This window comes from Cetorhinus maximus, chromosome 10 (assembly GCF_964194155.1).
Source record: "Cetorhinus maximus chromosome 10, sCetMax3.hap1.1, whole genome shotgun sequence".
NCBI classification, from domain to species: domain Eukaryota; kingdom Metazoa; phylum Chordata; class Chondrichthyes; order Lamniformes; family Cetorhinidae; genus Cetorhinus; species Cetorhinus maximus.
This window is the reverse complement of record NC_135888.1, coordinates 3,120,421-3,143,288: the sequence shown is the minus strand read 5'-3', so window position 1 is coordinate 3,143,288 and position 22,868 is coordinate 3,120,421. Positions and strand designations below refer to the sequence as shown.

The 22,868-nt window shown below is 37.8% G+C and overlaps 1 protein-coding gene and 1 long non-coding RNA gene across 7 annotated transcripts in view; one reads left to right on the top strand and one right to left on the bottom strand.

Moving 5' to 3' along the window:
• LOC144685408 (uncharacterized) overlaps window positions 1-22,868 on the top strand; it is a 1,061,419-nt gene that overhangs the window by 228,399 nt on the left and 810,152 nt on the right. The gene's annotated exons all lie outside the window — the stretch shown is intronic.
• Window positions 963-22,868, bottom strand: part of rc3h2 (ring finger and CCCH-type domains 2) — a 116,159-nt gene continuing 94,253 nt past the window's right edge. For all 6 annotated transcript variants that reach the window (XM_078549822.1, XM_078549821.1, XM_078549827.1 and 3 more), the window contains 6 exons: window positions 19,001-19,205; window positions 17,667-17,763; window positions 15,457-15,538; window positions 12,843-12,944; window positions 8,824-8,966; window positions 963-6,604 (listed from right to left, as the gene is read on the bottom strand). In XM_078549822.1, the coding sequence (XP_078405948.1) occupies window positions 6,403-6,604; window positions 8,824-8,966; window positions 12,843-12,944; window positions 15,457-15,538; window positions 17,667-17,763; window positions 19,001-19,205 (831 nt within the window). In that variant the 3' untranslated portion in view covers window positions 963-6,402. The remainder of the gene's footprint in view (window positions 6,605-8,823; window positions 8,967-12,842; window positions 12,945-15,456; window positions 15,539-17,666; window positions 17,764-19,000; window positions 19,206-22,868) is intronic.

The following is a 22,868-nucleotide window of genomic DNA, read 5'->3' as shown; positions in this document are numbered from 1 at the left end:
ATATCCATGTATTTATCCACATACCGTGCAACCCACATAAACAGACACAAAAATGTGACACTTTGTGAGATCCAAATAACTTGCATGGCAAAATATACAAGAGACACTCGAACTACAGCCAAATTATGGACTGAACAGCCTTTGGTGCACCAAGTTCTTTTATAACTGAAACAGAGGACATACATGATTGCAAGGTGGCAATGGGGATTGCGAAAATGTCCTTCATGGAAAAGGAAACATTTTACCCAGCACCCAGAGTAGCTGAGAAACTGCACTCTCCTGGGATTGTTTCTCTGCCAGTACGAATGCTCGGTAAAAGAATGAAACATTCCGATTTTTTTTTCTTTATACCATACATATAATGACCATTTTGAAAATAAGAACAGCTGTGTAAAAAAAAAACCAACCCGATAACAGTCTCTAAGGCATCCATAATTGGTAAAGATTTCCCAGTAAAGTAACCCGTAACCCATTAAAATGTATTACAAACTTACATATGGATCCATCATGGTTTGGAATTACCATTTACAAATAAAAATATACAAATTAGAAATAAATTAAAAGCAACAAGATGGTTCAAGAAACATGTATAAATAACTTAACTGTTGTGACTCCCGAATCATTGAATTGTTACTGCCTTGCTATTCTACATAGCCATTATATACGGCTATTCAGGATATCAAGTCACCAGATGGTCATCTATAATGGCTGCTGCGACTTGTTATTTTAAAAGGAATCCTCAACATTAAATGACAAAACTAGGTAAGTTTACATTTAGAAAAGGTTTCTTTTAATGAATTGGACTCCTGAAGTTTCATTGACCATTGTCTAATGTCTTGAATAATGTCCATATATTCCAAATACATTTACAAATATACCACCTCCCAAGCAAGTTAAATTGCTAATGCTCTTTTCACAAAGTGCTTGCGTCCCTATAGGAAGGATCAGCAATGAGGATAAACTTAATTGACAAATAACTTTATTGTTATGCATGCAAATACATTTCAAGTACTGCAAACTGTCCCAATCATCTTTCAAACACCGAAATTCATGATACTCTATTCTAGTGTACAGCCCAAGCTATTAGCTCAATTCAGTGCTACAGCAAACAAGGTTTTGTACACAGAGAATTCAACCTTTGCTATTCAGTATCACAAAACTAATCCATTACAGACCTAAATGGCCTAGCATTCATATTTCATCCTACTCCTAAAACAAAAGGTAACAGATTACCAACAATTTGGAAGTCAAATTGAAATTAACAAATGGAATAGAATTTATTCCCTATTTAATTAACAGAGCACTTTTTAAAAAAAAATTATACATTTTAAATATAAGCCAAGTAGGTGTAGTAAAAATGACCATTAAATCCATCTTATTGATGGTGCCTCCTTTATACATGACGGATGTGTACCATCTTTAATTTCATTTACATTTCAATCGAACAATAGATTTGCAAAGAAAATGTCTAATACAGACGTAAAATATTCACACTTGAGCTCCACAATCTGTTGTACAATTGACAAAACAGGCCTCTTTTCCCAACTTTTCCAGCTAAGCAATTTTTCTAAAGATTTTAGTTTTGCAGCAAGAAAACATTTTTCTTAACTTCCAGGGAAAAGAATATGCAAAACAGCATAAATGCAGACAGCAAACGCTGCAAGCTAACCACAATGCTTCAAGTGGCTGTACAGTGGGCATGTGTAGTACAAATAAGAACCACGTTTGTGTTGTATCACAACTACAGTATAATGTACTTTTTTTTTGCCCAGCTAAGGAACTGCATGCATTTCCATGCCTTTGATTAACTGAGGCCTTCATTGGATGGGTTTATGGGATATGTGCAGGTGATTAAATTCTGAAGTAATGCATGTTGGGCCCATGCAGCAGGGTAAACTGCACAGGAGTGGATTCCATTTAAATAGCTTAAAAAAAAATGTTGGTTGATTCTCAAAAATTATGATACGTTACCATAGTTAACGTGCATCAGTTGTAAAAAAAAAGCAACCAGTTTCCCCAATCCCCCTCCAGCAGAGCACAACCAAGTTTTTTTTTAAAGAATGCAATTTTAAAATAAAAAGGTACATACACAAGATTAATTTATGTAATATATATTCACCCTCAGAAAGCACTGAAGATGTTTATTTGTAGTTTTGTAGCAAAGGGCAGTCATTTCCCCGAGGGCTGCAATCTATTTTCGGAGGGTTATGCAGATACTCCTGGGCTCCCGAAATATCTTGGTCATATTCAAGTCCTTAAGATTAATATACTTAAAAGTTAAATGTTTACTTTCCTGGGTTGAAGCATGAATAAGTAGATCTCTAAAAGTAGGCATTTTCATTTTTCTTTAGGGGTTAGGGGAGGGGAGGTGGGTGGGGGCGCTGTTGGTGGTGTGAGTTACTTCTGAAAAACAGTTGAATAGTTGATGGGACCTCTTGGGGTCTGCAAATTGATTCAGCAGGACCATTTTCTACCACTAGAGGGAGAAAGCAACTATATATAATTCACTGAGACCCCACAGTGGCAAATAATGAGTACTGCAGGAGGACCCAATGTGCAATTTATTTTGAAGTATTCTATAGTCCAGTCTGATGTTTTTTATTCAAAGCTTGGCCATTAATGCCAATATACCTCATGCAAGGATAAGAAAACAAATTTCAACAACCCCTGTTCCTGTACTTTAGAGTCCGTAAGTGATTATGAGCTTGACTCATTTTTCCAATACCTATGCTTGCTTGTTGTGTTGCCAGCAAGAAAGCACTGGACACTGAGTTAAATGTTATGATTCATGAAAAATAGATAGATGAGCTCAATTAGGCTGTTACAGCAATAGGGCAACTGCCATTTATAATTAACACATTCATAAGCAATAATCAGTGCTATGTGCAACTCTGGTGATTACTGAATATTTGAATTATGGAGACTCCTAAGGTCTTCCAGTTTATTAATGCAACTGGACAGCTGAACTAAAAATGTAAATTTTAGATGGGAACTACAGCACATTTCACTTGAAAACATTATGTACTTTTACATAAAATTTACATTAAATATTGTTCCTATGCTACTTATTTTAATGACTAACACCACCCGCCTAAAGCTTTGGTGCATGTTTTGGTTTACTCTGAACCTATACTGTTAAGAGCAGCTTTGGTTGAAAATTAAATTACTGCAATAGAAGAGCTCGTAAAATGGTCTTCAGTCAGTTTAGCTTTAGATTGCTTACTATTGGCTGTCATGCCAGTATCCAGATTTTAAAAACAAAATTTAATGTGTACAAGTTCAAAGATATGGACTAAAGACCATGTAAACACACAAAGACTGATAACTTCAGACTACAATAGGTGCATAGATCCCAGTAACTATAAGCTTCGGTATATGATACTGAGTAGGAGGCCCACAAAAATTTAAATGTACAATATCACTCCTTCATTACAAAAACCTATATAAATCCTATTATAAATAGGAAGAGATTTCATGATACTGCCTAATGCAATCATAAACATCAAGCAGCAAACTGTCTCATCACTCTGTGCAAATATCCTCCAGGAAAAAAATGTTCAACCCTCAGGGAAGTGCACAAAACTGTTTTAAAAATTCTGACACTTTGTTGTGGTATTGTGTATCACTTTAACAACTCAGACGACCAATAACATGATCTTGCAGAAGTTGTTTACCAGCAGAACACCTCCTTTGCAGCTACCTGGTGAAAGTCGTGCTTGGTTTAAAATATCCCAGTACGATTTTCAGAACAATCAACTTCACAGAAGTCATCAAAACATAAAAATGCAAAATCAAAACAGTAGGACAGTAAAGATAGAGACTGCAGGGTACTGTTAAATCTAGGCTAATAGCAAATGGCATACCTACATAACAGAAATTACATGCATGCAACAGTGACTTGTTTCAAAAAAGGGAATTACTAATACACAGTTCTATTATTTAATTTGCAATGGTTTGATTGAAAACACACATTATAAAATTAACAAGGTGAACATAGGCTAGGGAATCAACGGGATTGTATCAAATAATGAAAGCTAAGACACTTAAACTTTTAATCAGATTTTATAAACAGATGCTGTTACTACTCCTCTGACCGCTGATCTTAGCTATGTAAACAAAGCCATTTATTTAATCCTCAAAGGGCTAAGAAATTTCATTTACAATTAGTTCATTTAGAAAGTGAAGAGGAACCAGAAAGCTTTCCCCTCAATTTCTCAGATGTGTAAAATTGTGAAAAGAAAAGTTATACATAGTCAAAACAAACATAATATCCACAACTTAAGTATCACAACCGCATATTTTTGTAAACAAATTTTAAATACTTTAACTGTCAATGCCCAGCTATTATATAATAAATCTACCAGTCTCCCAGAATCCACTGAACATACGTGCAATGGCAAACTTCAATTATGCCTTGGATTAACTAAAATGCATTACCATGATTATTAGCAATAGTATTTTATTCAAATAAAACTACTGATATTCTTGGCATTTACTTTTAAGTTTGAACAAATTGAAGATGGCTGTTTTAAGTTGAACTGTGAAATGTGACTTTGGATTGCTCATAAATTTATTACAGTACTTTTGGGCTTTTACTGCAACATATAATGTTCATCCATTATGAAGGAAATACAGAGAAGCCATTAGAAATTTTTAGACTAGAGAAGGTAGAAAAGAGACCAGTAGAACTGGCTTATCATTCAGTGCAAACACCACACAATGCAGGAGTTCCAAAATACAGTTTTCACTCTGTACTTTACATACAGCAAATGTAACGGCAGCAAAAAGAAAGAGGCTTTCTCCTTCTAAAAAGATGAGAAACATCTCAAATACCCAAGTATTTTAAACACAACTATGATCAACATCAAAAATTTGGCAGCACTGTATATAAACCAATTAGAAAAGCACATTAGTATAATTTAGCATTGACAAATAGGAAGTTTATTGTCATTAGAGAATACTTCAATATCTTGGGTACTTTTGTTGTTAAATTCTAATGAAAAACTTTACAAGAACATAAGGAAAGTCAAAGACAAAGTTTTTTTGAAGTAAGTGTTTAAAATTGAACTATTTGCAATTTCTGTCCTGGTGTGTTTTTGGGGCAGAAGGCAGTGCGTCCCTTTCTTACTATTCTGTATATGATCACTATGCTGATTACTACCTGTTCAAGTACAGTAATGTAGGTAGTGATGTCAAATTCCCTGTTGCCACACATCCAGCAATACCAGGATGTAGCAAATTAAATTTCAATCGTAGGAACACCAAACTGACATAAATCCTTCTAAATGAACACAGATGAATTGATTTTATGCAGTTGGTGCTTAACCTGTGATTACTGGAACAAAAGTGAAAGCATATTGCCACATTAACAAAAAGCAAAATACACCTGTGAATGCTGGAAATCTGAAATTGAAAATTCTGGAAATACTAACCGGGTCAAGCAGCACTTGTGGAGAGAAAAATAGAATTAATATTTCAAGTTAACCTTTTGGGTTAACTCAGTTTCTCTCGCCAAAGATGCTGCCTGACCTGCGATTATTTCCAGAATTTTCTGTTTTTATGCCACAGTAACCAGTAGTTAATCTTGTAGGATACTTTCATCTTTTTGAGGCACACCTTGGCAGATAATAAGTGGCAGTATGGAAATGTTTCAGTGATTCCACCCCATTTAATATTTGCTTTGTATTGTTTAAAAAGATTTAATTAGGGATATTTCTCAATTTTTCAATGTTATCATAACCTATAGAAGCTGTTGGAAACTGTATTTTGTAACTCTAATTATGCATTTTTTAAAATAGTGAAAAGTATGCTCCTTCCACCAATTAACAAAACAAGTTTCCTATAAAAGTGCAACAATGCCATGAAACTAAATCTTACCATAACAGCTCGAAAATACAGTTTTCCAAGCCATTATCTTCTTACAATTTTGTGTGAATTGTACACAAAAATATATAAAAGAAACAGAAGAGGAGGTAAAGTCATAGTTAGCTTTCACCAGGTGTTTTGCTGCAAGGCTCTGCTGGTCAACAACTGAGTTGTTTACGTTCTACATTAGCCATTGTGAATAAGAATGGCTAAGTTACTGCACTGGCTCACAACAGACTCATAAAAGGCTGCTTTAAAGCATTAAGTAGAATGATGTCCAAATTCCAACGTTCACTGGAATTTGAATTAGTTATCTGACTAAAGTTAATTTTATTTGTCAAAATGGTTAATGCAGGAGGGCTTTTGTAGTATCAAAAAAGTCCACAGGAATTTGATGCCCTCATATTGTTCTTTAAAAAAATACATAATATAATATACACACACATATATACAAATTCATGTGTTATATATATTATATTATATAATATAGAAAGCAAAATTAATTGCTTTTGGATGTTGGTATAAGCACAAAACACTTCAGCTCCCATTGACTAGAGCCTCGCCATTAGTTGCAGGTTTCATGTCTTTCTTATCTTCTGATAACTTGACTGCAGATGTTTTCAGGGCCAAACTATTGATGCTGAAGGAAGCAGTCACAGTCGGGCAGGTGACAAAGCCAACTGAGGTTATGGTGGGCTGGTTAAAGCCAGAAGTTACAGGTATCATCTTCTGTTCCTCTCTGTCAGAAAAAGGAATGCATGAAATAGCTAGTTAAGACAGTCAAATTGGTTTTCAATGTCTTTCATTAAGTTATTTGACCCTGTATGTTTTTTTTCAAATTCCCTGATTTGACATCTCTCTATACTGGGGGCCCATTTGACACCTGTTGGACAAGTGACCTATAACTGGGCCTTTGCTAATGCTGATCTATAAACTGGGTACTGGGAAGTGGATTCAAGCTGTTCAACCTGCAAGTTTCATCTTCCTCCATAGAAGTGTGTCTCTATACATTACTTTCCACAAATACCCCAACCAAGACCGGGAGTACACTTATGAAGGGCCACCAGTGTAAAACGCTGTCTGACCATTTGATGGCACTGTACTTCAGTCAAACTATTTTAATGTACATATTAACAGTACATAATTCATGTGTTCTGCAGCAGAAAGACATATCTGCATTATATCAAAAATATTGTCCAAATGATTTTCTATGAATTATTTACAGTTCCTATTAAATCAACTGCCCTGCCATAATTAAATCATGATCAGAAGAATCGTAAGTGTTTTTTGAAGTGACGGGATAGGAAAAACATGAATACAGCTTGCCCAGACATCAGACTTTCCAACCAAGAACAGAACTATGCTACAGTGGAGTTGTGTACTGCTACATCCTGTATTGATTCTGCTGTTGAATCTTTTCCAGTTAGAAGTGTCACAGCTGTACTATCTCTCCTCAAAGCAATGTCACCTGCCAGAGACTGCCATTTATGGGCATATTAATATAAACCCTTTTTGATAAGCAAACTCCTGTAGACATTGAACCCATAAAACAAAGATTACATAGAACTTTTACAGGTAGGATTTAAATGTAATAAGCACTGAACTCTGAAGTGATTTTCTGCAGACAGCCAGATAAATCATTAAAAATTTGTTCAATTCAGCGTTTGGTATCAGCCTTGGCTCGGTGCTAGAGCTCATGCTCACATGTTGAATAGTCCTAATCTTTTCAGAGCCATTCCTTGTTCTAATACTATCCTAAAAATTGTTCCATAACCTCAACTGGTTTACTGACATTCTCACTTCCACTGTCATTTGTAAAAATGGAGACAAAATATTTCATACTTTTGCCACATTTAATTATTCATAATTAGACCCCCTCTTTCATCCTTAACAGTTCTGTGCTTGTTAACTATTCTTACTTTTCATATACTTAAACAGCCTAAGTTAGCTGCCAACCTTTTTTCTTATTTCTTTTCAGCTTTTCTAATTTCCTTCAAATCCTCTGCAATATAATTTTCTATTCATGATTTTCAGTATAGATAGCTTTAATTTTTACCAAAATCCTCCATTTTAGGTTTGTTTTAAGTCGATTTGCTCATATAACTCTGATATGCCTCCTTTTTTGCCAGACTCTCTCATTTTAAGATTTTACGCTTCTGCTCACTAAACATTGCTCTTTTCCTGTCCAACATCCTTAGCTTTAACCCTTCATTATCCTTTTCTATTTCGACATTAAAAGCACCTATCTTGTGGGTCACTATTTCACAATTGTTTTCTGTCCGTTACATCAGTTATTAACTCTCTTAAATGAAATGGAATAAAAGTCAGACAAGTGCTTTGCAACAATTTAGGAGTCCTGAGTACATTGCAAAAACACACTATTCTGATTACATGCATTACCTTTATTTTAGCCTATCCTGAGATTTTATTTTCCTTACTCTTTCATGGGATGTATGCATCAATGGCAAGACCAACATTTGTTGCCCAACCCTAACCGCAAGGCAGTTAAAAGGCAACCACATTGCTGTGGATCTGAAGTCACAAGTCAGGCAAACCTGGTAAAAGATGGCAGTTTTCCTTCCCTAAAGGATATTAGTGAACCAGATGGGTTTTTACAACAATCAATGATAGTTTCATGGTTACTATTATTGAGACTAGCTTTATGTTCCAGATTTAGTGATTGAATTTAAATTCTACCAGCCACCGAGGTGGGATTTGAACCACGTCCCCAGATCATTAGCCTGGGTCTCTGGATTACTCATCCAGTGACATTACCACTACACCACCATTTTCCCCATAATAATCAAACTGTGCAACCCCATTGCTCTTGCTAAACTGTCTGCAGATTTTCCCTTCAATTTCATTTCCATAACAAGATTTACAAATTCAAATGTCAAAATACATTTAAGGACAATCAAAATCATGATTTCTTTAGCCATACAGCTTTATGATTCTTACGTGATAGCAATTTGTTCAGCAATCCTGCGACCCTGCTCTTCCTGCTCTTGACCTTGGTGCTTATGATGATGTCCATTTTCAGACATTATGTCATTGGGCAGATCACCTTGGGAGCTAATACCCAAATGCCGATCCAGGACATCCTGTGTGAACAAAAAAATGTTGTTTTAAACTTGGTACTATCTTCTATCCAATATAATTTAATATATTGTATATATAAAATGATCTAATATACAGATATTAGAAAATATTCCAGATAATTCTGCTGCGCAAAAGATGAATATTTTGCTCCAATCTCCTTCACTTAGCCTTGCAATCTTACAGAACATGTTGCAGGACTTCCTGCAAACTCTGAAAGCTGGAGGTCTTGATAGTTTCTACCAATTAGCTCCTCTCATGAGTCATCATGAACTACTGCATCAAGCTTATCTCACTTATATGGAGGGTTCTTCTCTCGCCTGACACAAGGTGAATAGAAGTAAGATAAATAAAAAGTCCCAAACAACTTCCATTGGTCATATATGAGCTAAAGTGGATGACTCCTATAAAGTCATGCATCAGGCACTACTGGATTCAGATCAACTCAGTGATGCAGCTGAGCACTTTATTTCTATACCCTCAATTCCTCGCTCATTCTCCAAAACTGGGTCTGTTAACCTGTAACAGTTCATGAATTCTTTGTTTGTCGAAAGATTTCAAGAGCTGCTGTTTCATCATGTGATGCGACACATAGGAGGAATAAGTAAATCAAGTGCTTCGAATGTAAATTAAAATCACTGGTGAAGCTTGTGCAAGGTTCAAGGCTACATGATTTCCTTGTTCTCTCAAAAGGAGGAGCTGGTTAATAATAGATTGATACAACCAGAATTGAAATACCAAGGATAATGGATGATCCTATTCAAAACATTAAATTTCATGGTTTAACATATGGAAGATATATGCAAAGAGAGAATTAAGATTAAAAGCAAAATACTGCGGATGCTGAAAATCTGAAACAAAAACAGAAAATGCTGGAAAAACTCAGTAGATCAGGAGGAGTTTTGTTTTTGAGAAGACTGTACCTTACAGAGGTGGTCTTCTTCCAGTCTTTGAATTAAGGCTATTCAAGATTTCAGAATCCCATTTCACATGCACAGCATAGCATTTGGTATCACACACCATGGGAGATATGCACAACATATACAGTATTAGATTCCTAGGTTAACTTTTTTGAAACAAAAATTATAATTGTTTCTCAGATAGTATTTGAAGCTGATTAGGTTTTATGCCTGTATTCCTGTGCAAGACATTTAATAATAATTGAGCCATAACAAGTTACAATAGCTATAATCCATGTTGTCCCAATAGATATTGTTGACTAGCCACAGGTATGGCATGTCTATGCAATACTTTTAGCACATGCATAATTTTAGTCAAAACTCCTTACACACATACTGGTAAAGGTACATCACATGTATATTTACTTAACAAATATCCAGCACCATTCGGTGCAAAACATTGTAATCTTTCCCTTTCAGCATATCTTAATGTAGCTTCTAGCTTTTTGTCCAGAACTTGTGAGCAGATCCCAGCAATTGGGATTAGGGGGAGGGAAGGGAGGGAGAGGGGGGAGGGAAGGGAGGGAGAGAGGGAAGGGGAGGGAGAGGGGGAGGGGGCAGGTAAAAATGACCTGAGGGGTTGCCTCCGTTGGCCCGTGCGACCCTGCAAAGAGGGATCCCCTCCCCACTTGCCTGACACCAGCCCGCACAGCTAAAACTGCTGGGCTACCCCGCATAGCGTGGGCCTCCCCCTGCCGTGGGCAAGATATGGGCGGGGGGTGGAATGAGGCCACTAGGTGGCCATTAATTGGCCAGTTAAGGGCCTCAATCGGCCCAATGGCAGACAGGCTGTCTGACAAATCCTCTGCCCCTGTAAAATATCAGACAGGTGAGGGTGGTGTTGCAAGGGTAGGTGGTGGGAAGGCTACCTGCTGAATTTTACAACCCCCCAACCCACCTTCAAACTTGCTGGCAGGGGAAAGAGTAAAATCCGTGGTGTACAGTACACACAACAATCAAAGATGGTGGCAAATTCTGCTTTGTTGATTACCATTTTACCAACAAATGCACAAAAAAATGGCTAAAGCACACATATTCACAAAGTGAATGCATTAGTATTGAGATCATCTGCCCAACTGATTATTCACTTTCAATTGACAAATACAAAACGCAATTAACCACATTTTGATTCTCAATTAGCCACATAATGGCTCATGTTTTGGACAACACTGAATTCTATTCAACATAGTTCATCTGCCCTTCATTTTTTGTACTTTGGAACAGTTGCAAACTTTAGATACATGTGCATTATAACATATATCCACATAATTAATTGTTAGTATCCAAGCTGATGTTACTACTGGACAAGCGAGATTTCAGAGTGAAACCTGGCTTGATAGGTCCTAACTTTTTATTTTTTTAAGAAACCGTGAAGGATAGTTACTGAACAAATTCACAGGATTCTGCTAATGAACTTTTAACACAAAGAATAATTCATTTATTAAACAAGAGAAGTTAACTACATTACACCAGACAAAAAAGATTGGAAAGATCTCAATACAAACACAAGAAAATGATTCAAATATTCACTATCCCTTCACTCCAGCTATATCTTTATAGACATACAAATTCAGAAAGATAAAACAATTTACTGTAGATATCTTATGCTCTAATATTCAGGGTAAGTATGCAGTATATGTGAACCAACTGGCCAACTATGGTTAGACACACCACACTCCAAAGTAAATAGCAGATGCGACCAAAGCAGATTTTGTGAATTCCTCAACAACCCACCCATGCTCATCACACTGTGAGCCAACTGGTCTCACTAAAACATTGTCTTTCTCACAAGTGTTTCCAATCTCCACACTTGAAGAACTCTCCTTGGAATTCTCTCCAAAAGTGCTTCCACTTGGACAGCTTTAACAAGAATCCACCTCCAGGGTTTCAATCTCCCCTTCTGCGATTCCTTTTCCCTGGATCTCCAAGTACACTTGAGCTTCAACTTCCAAGCACACTTTCAGATCTTTGGCTGTGCCAAGCAGAACATCACTGCTCCAAAGGGCCCGCAGAAAGGAGTCACCCATCTTCGGCTGCCTCCTCGGATCTTCAGGGCTTCTCTCAAGCCCGCTTCGCTTCAAGTCTGCGCGCCGCAGCTCTTCCTTTAACTTGGAGTCTTTTTCTCTGTCCTTGTCGTTTATCTTGACTCAGTGGAGTCCATCTTTGATCCCTGTCTTTGTCCCTGCTGGGGACTTTTTTCTGGGACCTCACCCCGTCCCCCTCCCAGTGTCCTGCTCCTTGGGACATCTTCCTTGGTAAAGGCAGTCAGATTCCAGGTCACCCGACCTGCTTTTCACGCCATTTCACTTCTTTTCTTCAGCACAGGCGTGCAGGCCGGTTCCCAGCTGAAGAACGTTAAAAAAAACTCCAACTGCGCATGTGCAGCCCTTTTCCGGCCAGCACATGTGTGAAAGGCCCGAGGCCCAATGGGACCTGGAGTTCCTGGCCTCCGAACTCCCAATCTCCAACTTAAAATTAAGGTTAAGTTCCCGGGTTTCCTAACATAATGATATATATGCATGGAAATTACTTTCTTATGAAGTGCTCCTCCAATTGTCACAACCATCAAATTTGGTCAAGATAAAAAATATTTAGTTGCAGAGGTACAGTATTTCAAACTTGTGGAACAAGGCAAAATTACTTTTAATACTTGAATTAAGGACAGATGCAGTAAACAGCATACCAACCTTTCCAAGGCAATCAAAATAACATTTAGTAAAAGGATCAGGATTGCCCAATATGGCTGTTTCACAAGAGGAGGTAACTCTCAAAAAGAATAGAGCACATGGCCAGGGCTTTTGTAGAATATCCTTTAAATCCCAGCTGGTGCTTTCCTCCTGCCAACTGCGAAAGTCAAAACATCCCCATAAAAAGCTCAAAGTGACGATCATTTTTAAAAATATAGAATGTACATTTCCATACCTCTAATCCCTCATCTTGATCAGCATCAGTATCCAAAGCAGAAAGCTCCAGTTCTATATCCCGATCAGGCCTGGCATCTGCAGAAACTTCTGAAAATTCTCTCTATTGGTGGACAAACAATCAAGTTTATGATTGTGAATAAATTAAAATGCCTGCGTGGAAGCAACAAATTAACTAAGGAAAAAAAAGTGTTAAAATATATTCATTCACAAAACATACTCTGTACTTAAAAAATAAAACATCATTGTGTACTGGCATGCAGTTGGACTATCAGCACAATGAAACATGCCATTATATTGTGGAATTCTGAGGTATCTTGTATAACACTGTCACTCACTATGTTAGTGATTAGTCACAGGGAGTTCATTCAACAAATGAGATAAGCTACAGTGCAAAACTGAAAGAAGCTTACACAATGCAAAAGGAGACTAGGAGAGCAGTAAAAAGCAATGGGTTACACAACGGAAATATGAAGATCTGTAAAAGGAATAAGGAAGAAAAACTTGTAAGGGGTATCTATAAAATATATAAAGACAAAAGTGTGGCTATATGTAGTCTCAGCTTTTCACACGGCCTATTAATGATTTGGAAGAATAGTTTTACATCCGAGCCTGTAAATGAGACTAAAGCTGGAAGACACAATAATTAGTGCAGATGGGAGTATGAAGTTATGAAGGAACATAGAAAGATCACATGAGCATAAAAAAAAACTGTGGCAAGTGGAGTTCAATGCAGAGAACTATGAGGTCATGCACTTTGAATCCAATAAAGATGATCAGAGCATTTTCTAAATGGTGAGAAAATAGGAACTGTGGGTTCATGTATAAAAATCACCAAAATATACCAAAAGCAAACCAAAAAGGTTAGCGAAATTGGCCTTTATTTCACGTTTGTATTTCCCCCCACTTGATGGAATAGATCTCTATACCTACTCTCTCTCAAATCCTTTTATCATTTTAAGCTCAATTAGCTCAAATATGGGAAAATGTGAACTTGTGTACTTTGGCAGGAATAGAAAAGCAACATGTTATTTAAATGGAGCAAGATTGCAGAACTCTTGAGGTAGAGACAGATCTGGGTGTCCTGGTACATGAATTACGAAAAGTTTGTATGCAGGTACAGCAAGTGATTAGGAAGACAAATTAAATGTTGTCGTTTATTGCAAGGAAAATGGAATATAAAAGTAGGGATGTTTTACTACAGTTGTACAGGACCTTGGTGAGACCATATCTGGAGTACTGTGTATAGTTTTGGCCTCATTTAAGAAAGGATATAATTGCAGTAGAAGCAGTTCAGAGGTTCACTTGACAGATTCCTGGGATGAGGAAAGGTTGGACAGGTTGGTCCTATATCCATTGGAGTTTAGAAGAATGAGAGGTGATCTTACAGAAATATATAAGATCCTGAGAGGGCTTCAAAGAGTGGATGTTGCAAGGATGTTTCCCCTTGTGGGAGAGTACAGAACTAGGGGACGGGTTAAACATAGGGGGTCTCCCATTTAAGGCAGGGATGAAGAGAATTTTTTCTGAGGATTGAAGGTTTATGGAACTCTCTTCCCCAGAGAGTGGTAGAGGCTGGATCATTGAATATTTTTAAGGCAGAGGTAGATAGATTCTTGACTAACAAGGGAATCAAAGAGTATTGGGGATAGGCAGGATAGAGGCATTGAGACCACAATCAGATCATCCATGATCTTACTGAATGGCGGAGCATGCTCTATAAGGCTGAGTGCCCTACTCTGGCTTCTAATTCGTGTGTTTGTATTTCCACCACTTGACGGAATAGAATCTCTATACCTACTCTCTCTCAAATCCTCTTATCATTTTAAGAGGCTCGATTAGTTCACCCCTCATTCTTCTATACACAAGGGAATGCAAGTCAGGTTAATAGAACTCATCCTCATAATTTCATCTTTTGGACCCAGTTCCATACTGAGTCTGCACTGTACCTCTTCCAAGACCACTATATTCTTCTTAAGTGTGGTATCTAGAACTGAATGCAGTACCTCAGATGGGATCGGATCATGGCACTATAGTGTAATTTCCTCCCCTTTGTATTCCAGCATCCTTGAAATAAAAATTTTTCCCCACTGACTTAACCTATCTGCAAATCCCTTTGCAAACCCTTTATGTCCTCTTCACAACTTCCTTTTCTACATAACTTTGTGTCATCAGCAAATTTAGCAACTATACATTCAGTCTCTTCATCCAAATGATTGATATGGATTGGTAGAGTTCGTAGTTTGGAAGGTGCTGTTGAAGGAACTTTAGAGAGTTGCTGCAGTCCATCTTGTAGATAATGCACACTGCTGCCACTGTGTTGGTGGTGGAGGGAGTGAATGTTGAAAATGGTAGATGGGGTGCCAATCAAATGGTCTGTTTTATCCTAGACGATTTTGAGCTTCTTGAGTGTTGCTAGAGCTGCACTCATCCAGGCAAGTGGAGAATATTCCATCACACTCCTTGTAGATGGTGGACAGGCTTTGGGGAGTCAGGTAGTCAGTTACTCTCCACAGAATTCCCAGCCTCTGACCTGCTCTTGTAGCCACAGTATTTATATGGCTGGTCCAGTTCAGTTTCTGTGAATTTCAAGATCTCAATCATCATGTCCTTACCTGCTGCAGTTCAATATGCAATTGATCGCCACCATTAGAATGTTTCGTATGACCAGACAGATCAATCACTCGCAATCTGTCCCTGCAAGGACAAATTAGCAATTGTTAACATAATTATTGATAATACCGATTAGCTGCTCAATGCACTGCATATTGGGGAGGCAATGGGTTCAAGAACATAAAACGTCAAACTCAAGCATGATTTTCTGGGCCAACACTGAATTTAAAAAAGTGAATTTTCATGTGGGGAATTACTATAGGGCTCTCACAATTCCTGCTGACTAAAGTGTAATCGAGGTCTGGTAATAAGTGGCCTGCCCAGATAGGACAGCTGCAAGGAAACTGAAACTATAAATAAAAAATCTTTAAGGCATAAATTCAATATTCAAAGGTAAGTCTTCATTGTAGACTAGAATGGATAGCCAGTGTCATGTCCTGAGTGTATCAATGAACTTTTTCAATAAATTGTGCTGAATATTTGAAACACAAGCTTAAGAAAGTCACCTATTTAAAAGTTTCTTGATTCTTCAATTACTTTTTTGTAGCATTATAGTTATTGAGGTGGGTAAATTCACATGCTCAATGTACATTTATAGATTACTCATGCCCATTTGTGACAGAAGACAACATTGCAGAGGGATCAACATGCTTATTTTTTAAAAAAGAGTTAAAGTAAGTTAAATCGTCGCTTGGTGGTACAAATCTTGAGTATTGCTGAAAATAAAAGTGCTGTCAATGCTTTTTGTCTTGCACTCATCAGGACAGATAAAAAACACCAAATTTCTAAGGGAGCAACAATTTGTACTGCATGAGAAGAGGGTGCTGATTGGTTGGTAAGTGGACTCTAATTGGTTGAGGTGTTGTCATGAGAAATGCATGAGAGAACAGTTGCCCCCCATGCTTTTGTTTAATTGGAAAAGGCACAATGCTTGGACATATTCTGTTTGCAGAGGTCAGGACCCTGGATATGAATATACGTAGTTTCTAGCAAGTGTAAGTGAGCCACATTACGAGCTTGACTGATTAATTGTTAGTGTAATACTTAGCACACTCGTGTTCAGTAAGTGCTGTCCAATTGTGGAATCCATTCCATGTTCTGAGTTTTGCAAGCACAGGCTGGTTGAGTAGTCAGTACTTTGCCTATTGTGAACAGCCTGAGGGACTTGCTGTTGATACAATTCACCAGTTGTTGGGATGTATGACCTACATACCTAGCATTACACTGGCCCGGTAATTCACATACCAAATTACTCGTTTGTGTGGTAGGCAAAATGTCTTTGTGGCTTGATGGCAGCATCCTGTTAATGGAGACTATCACTCATGTTGCTACTACACAGTAGCGGCGTGAAATGGCTAGCTTCACCTGGTTGGTCAAATTTTTGAGACACCTTACTTTTCAAGGGTAATTTGAGGTAGTCGGGGCACTTTTCAGGATCGAAATTGGCAGCCTTAGGTCCATTCATGAGTTTGCATGATATACAGCAAGCAATGATCTGATCGGGGTAGCCATTGTCCTGTAGGATAGCTTTGGTGTGCCCAATTTCGGCTCGCTGTATATTATTCACTACACATTCTACTGAAACTGTATCAAAGGGCCAGGGATGCTTAATTTTTAAATTAAGATGTAGTTTAATTTTTAAAAATGAATTTATGCTGTTGTAGTTTTGCAAAACTGCATGAGATTTACATATAGGTATTTTCGGCTAAACGGGAAAGAGCTTAATAGATCTTCTAAACAAAGATGCTTTTTTATGCATCCATTTATGTTGGACCCTTTTGCATTCAGGTGGACACTTGGCATTATAATAGTTTATCTATTACAGATCCAAATGCAAAAAGAGGATCGACTGCACAATATAGAAAAAAAAACTTCAATAGGAACAAATGGGAATTTGTGGCTTATGCTGGAGAAGTTTTGTACAGTAAAACAGTTTTGAAACCAGGCATCTGGAATTCATTATTCATTACAAAGCTCTCGGTTCCACCTTTCATTTTTTAAAGAATAAAACAGTAATATTTTATAATAAGTAGCTACTGAATGTTTTATTTTGCTCTTCAGAAAGGTTTATATTTTTCCATTGAGGCCATTACATCTAAAATAGCTTGATTTGTTCATAGATCAAGGTTCAACAGAGACAGAGATTGAGACATAGGTCAAGAAAACACAATACAATTAGAGAGTGTTAATACTAATAGCATTTTGTTATTACCTGTTTAGGTACTGGCCAGTGGTAGAATTTGATCCATACGAAAGGGCATGGGAACTCCAACTACTAGAATCCGCGTGGCTCACATGTGGACTATAGTCTGTGGAAAAACATTCATATTTCATGAACATGATCCGTTACACAATGCTTCACCAGAAATAACTTTGAGAGCAAAAAATTTGAACAAACTACTATGCTGTCACCAGATTTTGTGCATTCATATCAGAGGCTGAATTTCCAAAACACATTTTTCTCATTTAATCTCACCCCATCTTGGAAGGAAGTTTCCCAAAAATGTATATACACATCACATGTGCATAATTTGAATTTAAATCTTACATTATATGGTTTGGCATCCAATAATCATTTGTGCGTGGCAGATGAGTTTATTCATCCATTTGAAAGATCATCAGTTAATCTGTTTTTCATATATATTATATAATATACACACTACCGCCTCCAAAAAGCAATAAAAAAGCTATGAAGGCATTTAAAAGAACCAAGCATTTTTAAAGTAGGTTAAGTAAAACTCAAAGGGATAATAGGAAAAAATATTTAAGGTTTAGTAATTATTGGTGCTGCACGGGGTTAATATTTCAGTAACAAAATGAACTCCTGACATTTGAGTAGCTTTTAATCACAATATTAATACTTTAGCACAGTACAGGAGTTGATAATTTAAGAAACCAGCAACACAGGGACAATAGGAATCTCTGGATGTGCTTGCAGTCTAAGTTAAATGTTATGCTTATAAAAATACAGTTGTTCTCAAACAACTGATAAAGGTACAATGGAGACTTATGCAACTGTTCAGAGACAAGAATGAGCAATACAAAGAATGTTACCATTTTTAGTGGCACATTTCCCTTCTCTTTATCTCTTTGGGCAGACAATGGTATCGTGGTAACATCACTGGACTAGTAATCCAGGGAACCAGGCTAATGCTGGTGGAATTTAGCTTCAATTACTAAAGCTAGTCTCAGTAATGGTTACTTTGACAACTATCACCAATTGTTGTTAAAAACCCATCTGGTTCACTAATGTCCTTTAGTGAAGGAAATCTGCCATCCTTACTTGGTCTGGCCTACATGTGACTCCAGACCCACTGTAATATGGTTGATGCTCAACTACCCTCTGCAATGGCCAAGCAAGCCATTCAGTTCAAGGGCAATTAGGGATGGGCAAAAAATGCCAGCCTTGCCAGCGACACCCACATCCTATGAAAAAAATAATTAGAAGTTTTCAATAATATTTATATTTGAAAACCTTATGAATATACTTATTTGTATTAAACAATGACAGCCCCTATTATTAGGGAACACAGGGATTGGACCAACCTGTTACACTAATTGGCTTTGTAGCACTTCCTTGGGAAGCTGTAGCCTGGACTGGGTCTGTGTTGTGATAACCTGTGCGGGCAGACCTAGAAATTGCACCCCACTTAGAGATGATCGGTCCGTCACCAAATGGAATTATAGGATCTTCATCTTTTCCCCTTCTCTGAGAGTCAAAAAGATTTAACCTTCGTTTCACATTAAGGTCCTGAAAACAGCCAAGAATATTGTGAAAAATTAAACATTTGAAATATCCAACTTAAAAGTTTCAAACACACAAGCTTTTGAAAAAATCTTTTTCCAATTTTAACTTTTGATCTATAATCAATATTTAAATAATTTGATTGTGGATAAAACCTGGTAACATTTTGCTATGGGGTGGGGAATCCTAGATTTTTATCCCCTTTCTTCACCAAGGTTTACAGCAAAGATTCCTGTGCAAGTAATTAACCACAATACACATAGAATTTGGGTACCAAGACAAAATAAATGCTATAAATAAATTGTGTATGTACATTGACTGGACACCTAGTGCAGAATATTACACTCGGCGTGCAGGTGCGCGCCTGACACACCCGAGCGCAAAATGACACGCGATGATGTCGGGCATACGTCATGACATCATTGCGCAGTCTCATGATATTTTGTTCGGCAGGCGCGCGCCGGTGTTGGCTGCGCACCCGCCAATAATTAAAGGGCCTATTAAGGCCATTAACAATCTAATTAAATTGAAATTTACGCTGCCTGTCCAACCTAACATTTGACGGGCAGGCAAAAAGGCCAAGCGGCCTTTACAATTTTTTAGGAAACCTCATCCACGAGCAGGATGAGGTTTCCTAAAGCAAATAAACATTAAATAAAAACTTTATTTTTGAATTAAAAACATGTGCCAGCTCATGTGACAGAGTCACGAGAGGACATGTTTTATTAAATTTTTTATTTGCTTCATTATTTTTTGTTTACACAGCGCCTCAATCTCTGAGGCAGCTCCGTGCTTCAGGGAGATTGAAGCGTTCTTTCTTGCGCGTGCGCGAACTGCAAGCATGGGCTGGTTGGGTACAGTTTGTACCCTGTTCACAATGGACAGGATACAGACTGTACCCAACCAGCCCATGCATGCAAAACTCAAAACAGAGTGTTCAACATCAATGTGATTCTGCGATTGGAAAACATTTGCTAAATAATCCTCAATGTGCTAGGAATTACGCTGACAACCAATTTAAGCTCGTCAGTCAGGCTTGCAACGTGGCGCATTTACGTGTACTAGAGGCTACAATATTAATACACAAGGCCCTGTTTTTGCAGACAGAAAACATGTACACACATTGTGGCTGTTTCAACTAAACAAAATAAGTGACAGCCATTCGCAGACTCATTCCTCAGGGCAATGCCTTGACCAATCAGGGTCAAGCTGCCTGGTTTAAATTTCATCAATGACTTATTTGAGGGAAACAAAGGCTAGGTACCTAAATTTGCAGACGACACAAAGATAGATAGGAAAGTTTGTTGTGAAGAAAGCATAAGGAGTTTGCAGACAGATATAGATAAGTTGAGTGAGTGGCCAAAAATCCGGTAAATGGAATATAATATGGGATAATGTGAAGTTGTTCACTTTGGCAGGAAGAATAAAAAAGCAAAGTATTACTTACATGGAGAACGACTGCAGAATTCAGAGGTGCAGAGGGACCTAGGTGTTCTCACACGAGTCACAAAAAGTTAAGAAGGCTAATGGAGTGCTATCCTTTATTATGAGAGGAATTGAACATAAAAGTAAGGATGTTATTCTTCAGTTATAAAGGGCATTGGTGAGATCGCATCTTGGATATTCTGTGCAGTTTTGGTCTCCTTATTTAAGGAAGAATGTAAATGCATTAGAAGCAGTTCTGACGACGTTTATTAGATTGATACCTGGAATGAGCGGATTGGCTTATGAGGATAGGTTTAACGGGTTGGGCTTGTTTCCACTGGTGTTTAGAAGAGTGAGGGGTGACTTGATTGAAGTATACAAGGATCCTGAGTGGTCTTGATAAGGTGGGCATGGAAAGGATGTTTCCTCTTGTGGGTGAGTCCAGAACTTTGGGAGGGGAGGTTCAATGTTTTAAAATTAGATGTTGTCCTTATAGGAGAGAGATGACGAGAAATTCTTTTCTCTGAGGGCTGTGTGAATTTGGAACTCTCTGCCTCAGAAAGCAGTGGAAGTGGGGTCACTGAATATTATTAAGGCTGAGGCAGATTGGTTCCCTTGTCTAACAAGAATCTAAGGTTGTCGGAGGTAGATAAGAATGTAGAACTCGAAACACAAACAGATCAGCAAGGATCTTATTGAATGGCGAGGCAGGCTTGAGTGGCTGCATGGCCTGCTTCTGCTCCTATTTCATATGTTCGTATATGTTTTGTTCAGTTTCCCATCCTCTCAGGCCAAGATACAAAACGCATACATTTAGAAAGCATAATATCTACATAAATGTCAGCTGTGAAAATGGGTAGGTAGCACTTTCACCTGAGTCAGAAGGTTGTGGGTTCAAGTCTCACTCCAGAGAGTTGGGCACAGAAATCTAGATTGACACTCCAGTGCAGTACTGAGGAAGTACTGCACTGTCAGAGGTGCCATTTTTCACTTGAGACATTAAACCATGGGCATATCTGCCCTGTCAAGTGGATGTAAAAGATCCCATGGAACTATCTGAAGAGGAGCAGGGGAGTTATTCCCAGAATGTTGGCCAATATTTATCCCTCAAGCAAGACCACAAAAAATCATGTAGTCACTACCATTTTGCTGTAATCTGGAAGTGACGTCAGTCTGTGCACAGCAAGCTCCCCCAGTGACTCCACTTCAAAAGTACTTTGGGATATCCCAAGGGTCTGAAGGGTGCCATAGAAATGCAAGTCTTTCCTTCTTGTAAATTTTAAGATTGCTGTAATGTAGTGGGTATATGTACCATTTGATGTGATACTGCAGAGTATGTTCAGCATGATCCCAGTTATGTGATTTCAGCCAGGGTGGTTATGAAGATAATGTATTTAGCTTAATGTTCCTTGATTGATTAAGGGAAAGAGAGAAGAAAGTCAGCCACTCTTCCCAAAACTCTTTGTATAGTCCCGTGCTAATAACTTTGAAGGGCTTTTTACCTGCTAATTTCTATGGTTTTATGAGCCTGTCTATATCTGCAATGTTCCATAAAGTGAGTTAATAAATCACTTCATGAGGAGGCCATTCTGAGTGGAAGATAAATCACAAGGAAAGCAACAATGGATGAGTTCCCAGGCAACTTGCCTGCTGTCTCAGCTGCAGATTGTACAATGAATAAAAATTCTCAACTTCATAATACATGCTCACGTTGGTAGTCTTGTACTACGTGAAAACACATCAACTGCACAGATTCCAAAAATAAATCCACCAGCATTCAAATACTTTTTCTGTGGTGGCAGGTCAAACAAAAAAATAAATTCAGCTTTCGAATGCATCATAAACTATTTTCAGGACCTGGCATAATGTAAATGTAATCTTAACTCTAATCGTCTGTTCCAATAGTGAATGCTGAAATACACCCAATGTTGGCATTACATTTTCTTATAGGTTACAAAAAGCATGATTAACAAAAGATGAAGCACACTCACATTGAAAGGAGGCTCAAGTATTTTCAACATGAAACAGAGCACATCTTAATTCTTCTCCAGCTGAAAACCAGCAGGAGCATTTTCACAGATCTTAAAAATGTGTAAATGCCAACAGATGCTAGATGACATGCTTTAGTTTATCCCACTCCTCACCAATCTCGTTTTCCACACAAAATTCTCTGCAAGCCCCAGAGCTAATGTACACCACCAATTCCTAAAATAACTTCAGCATTCACCTCTGGTGTAAAGAATC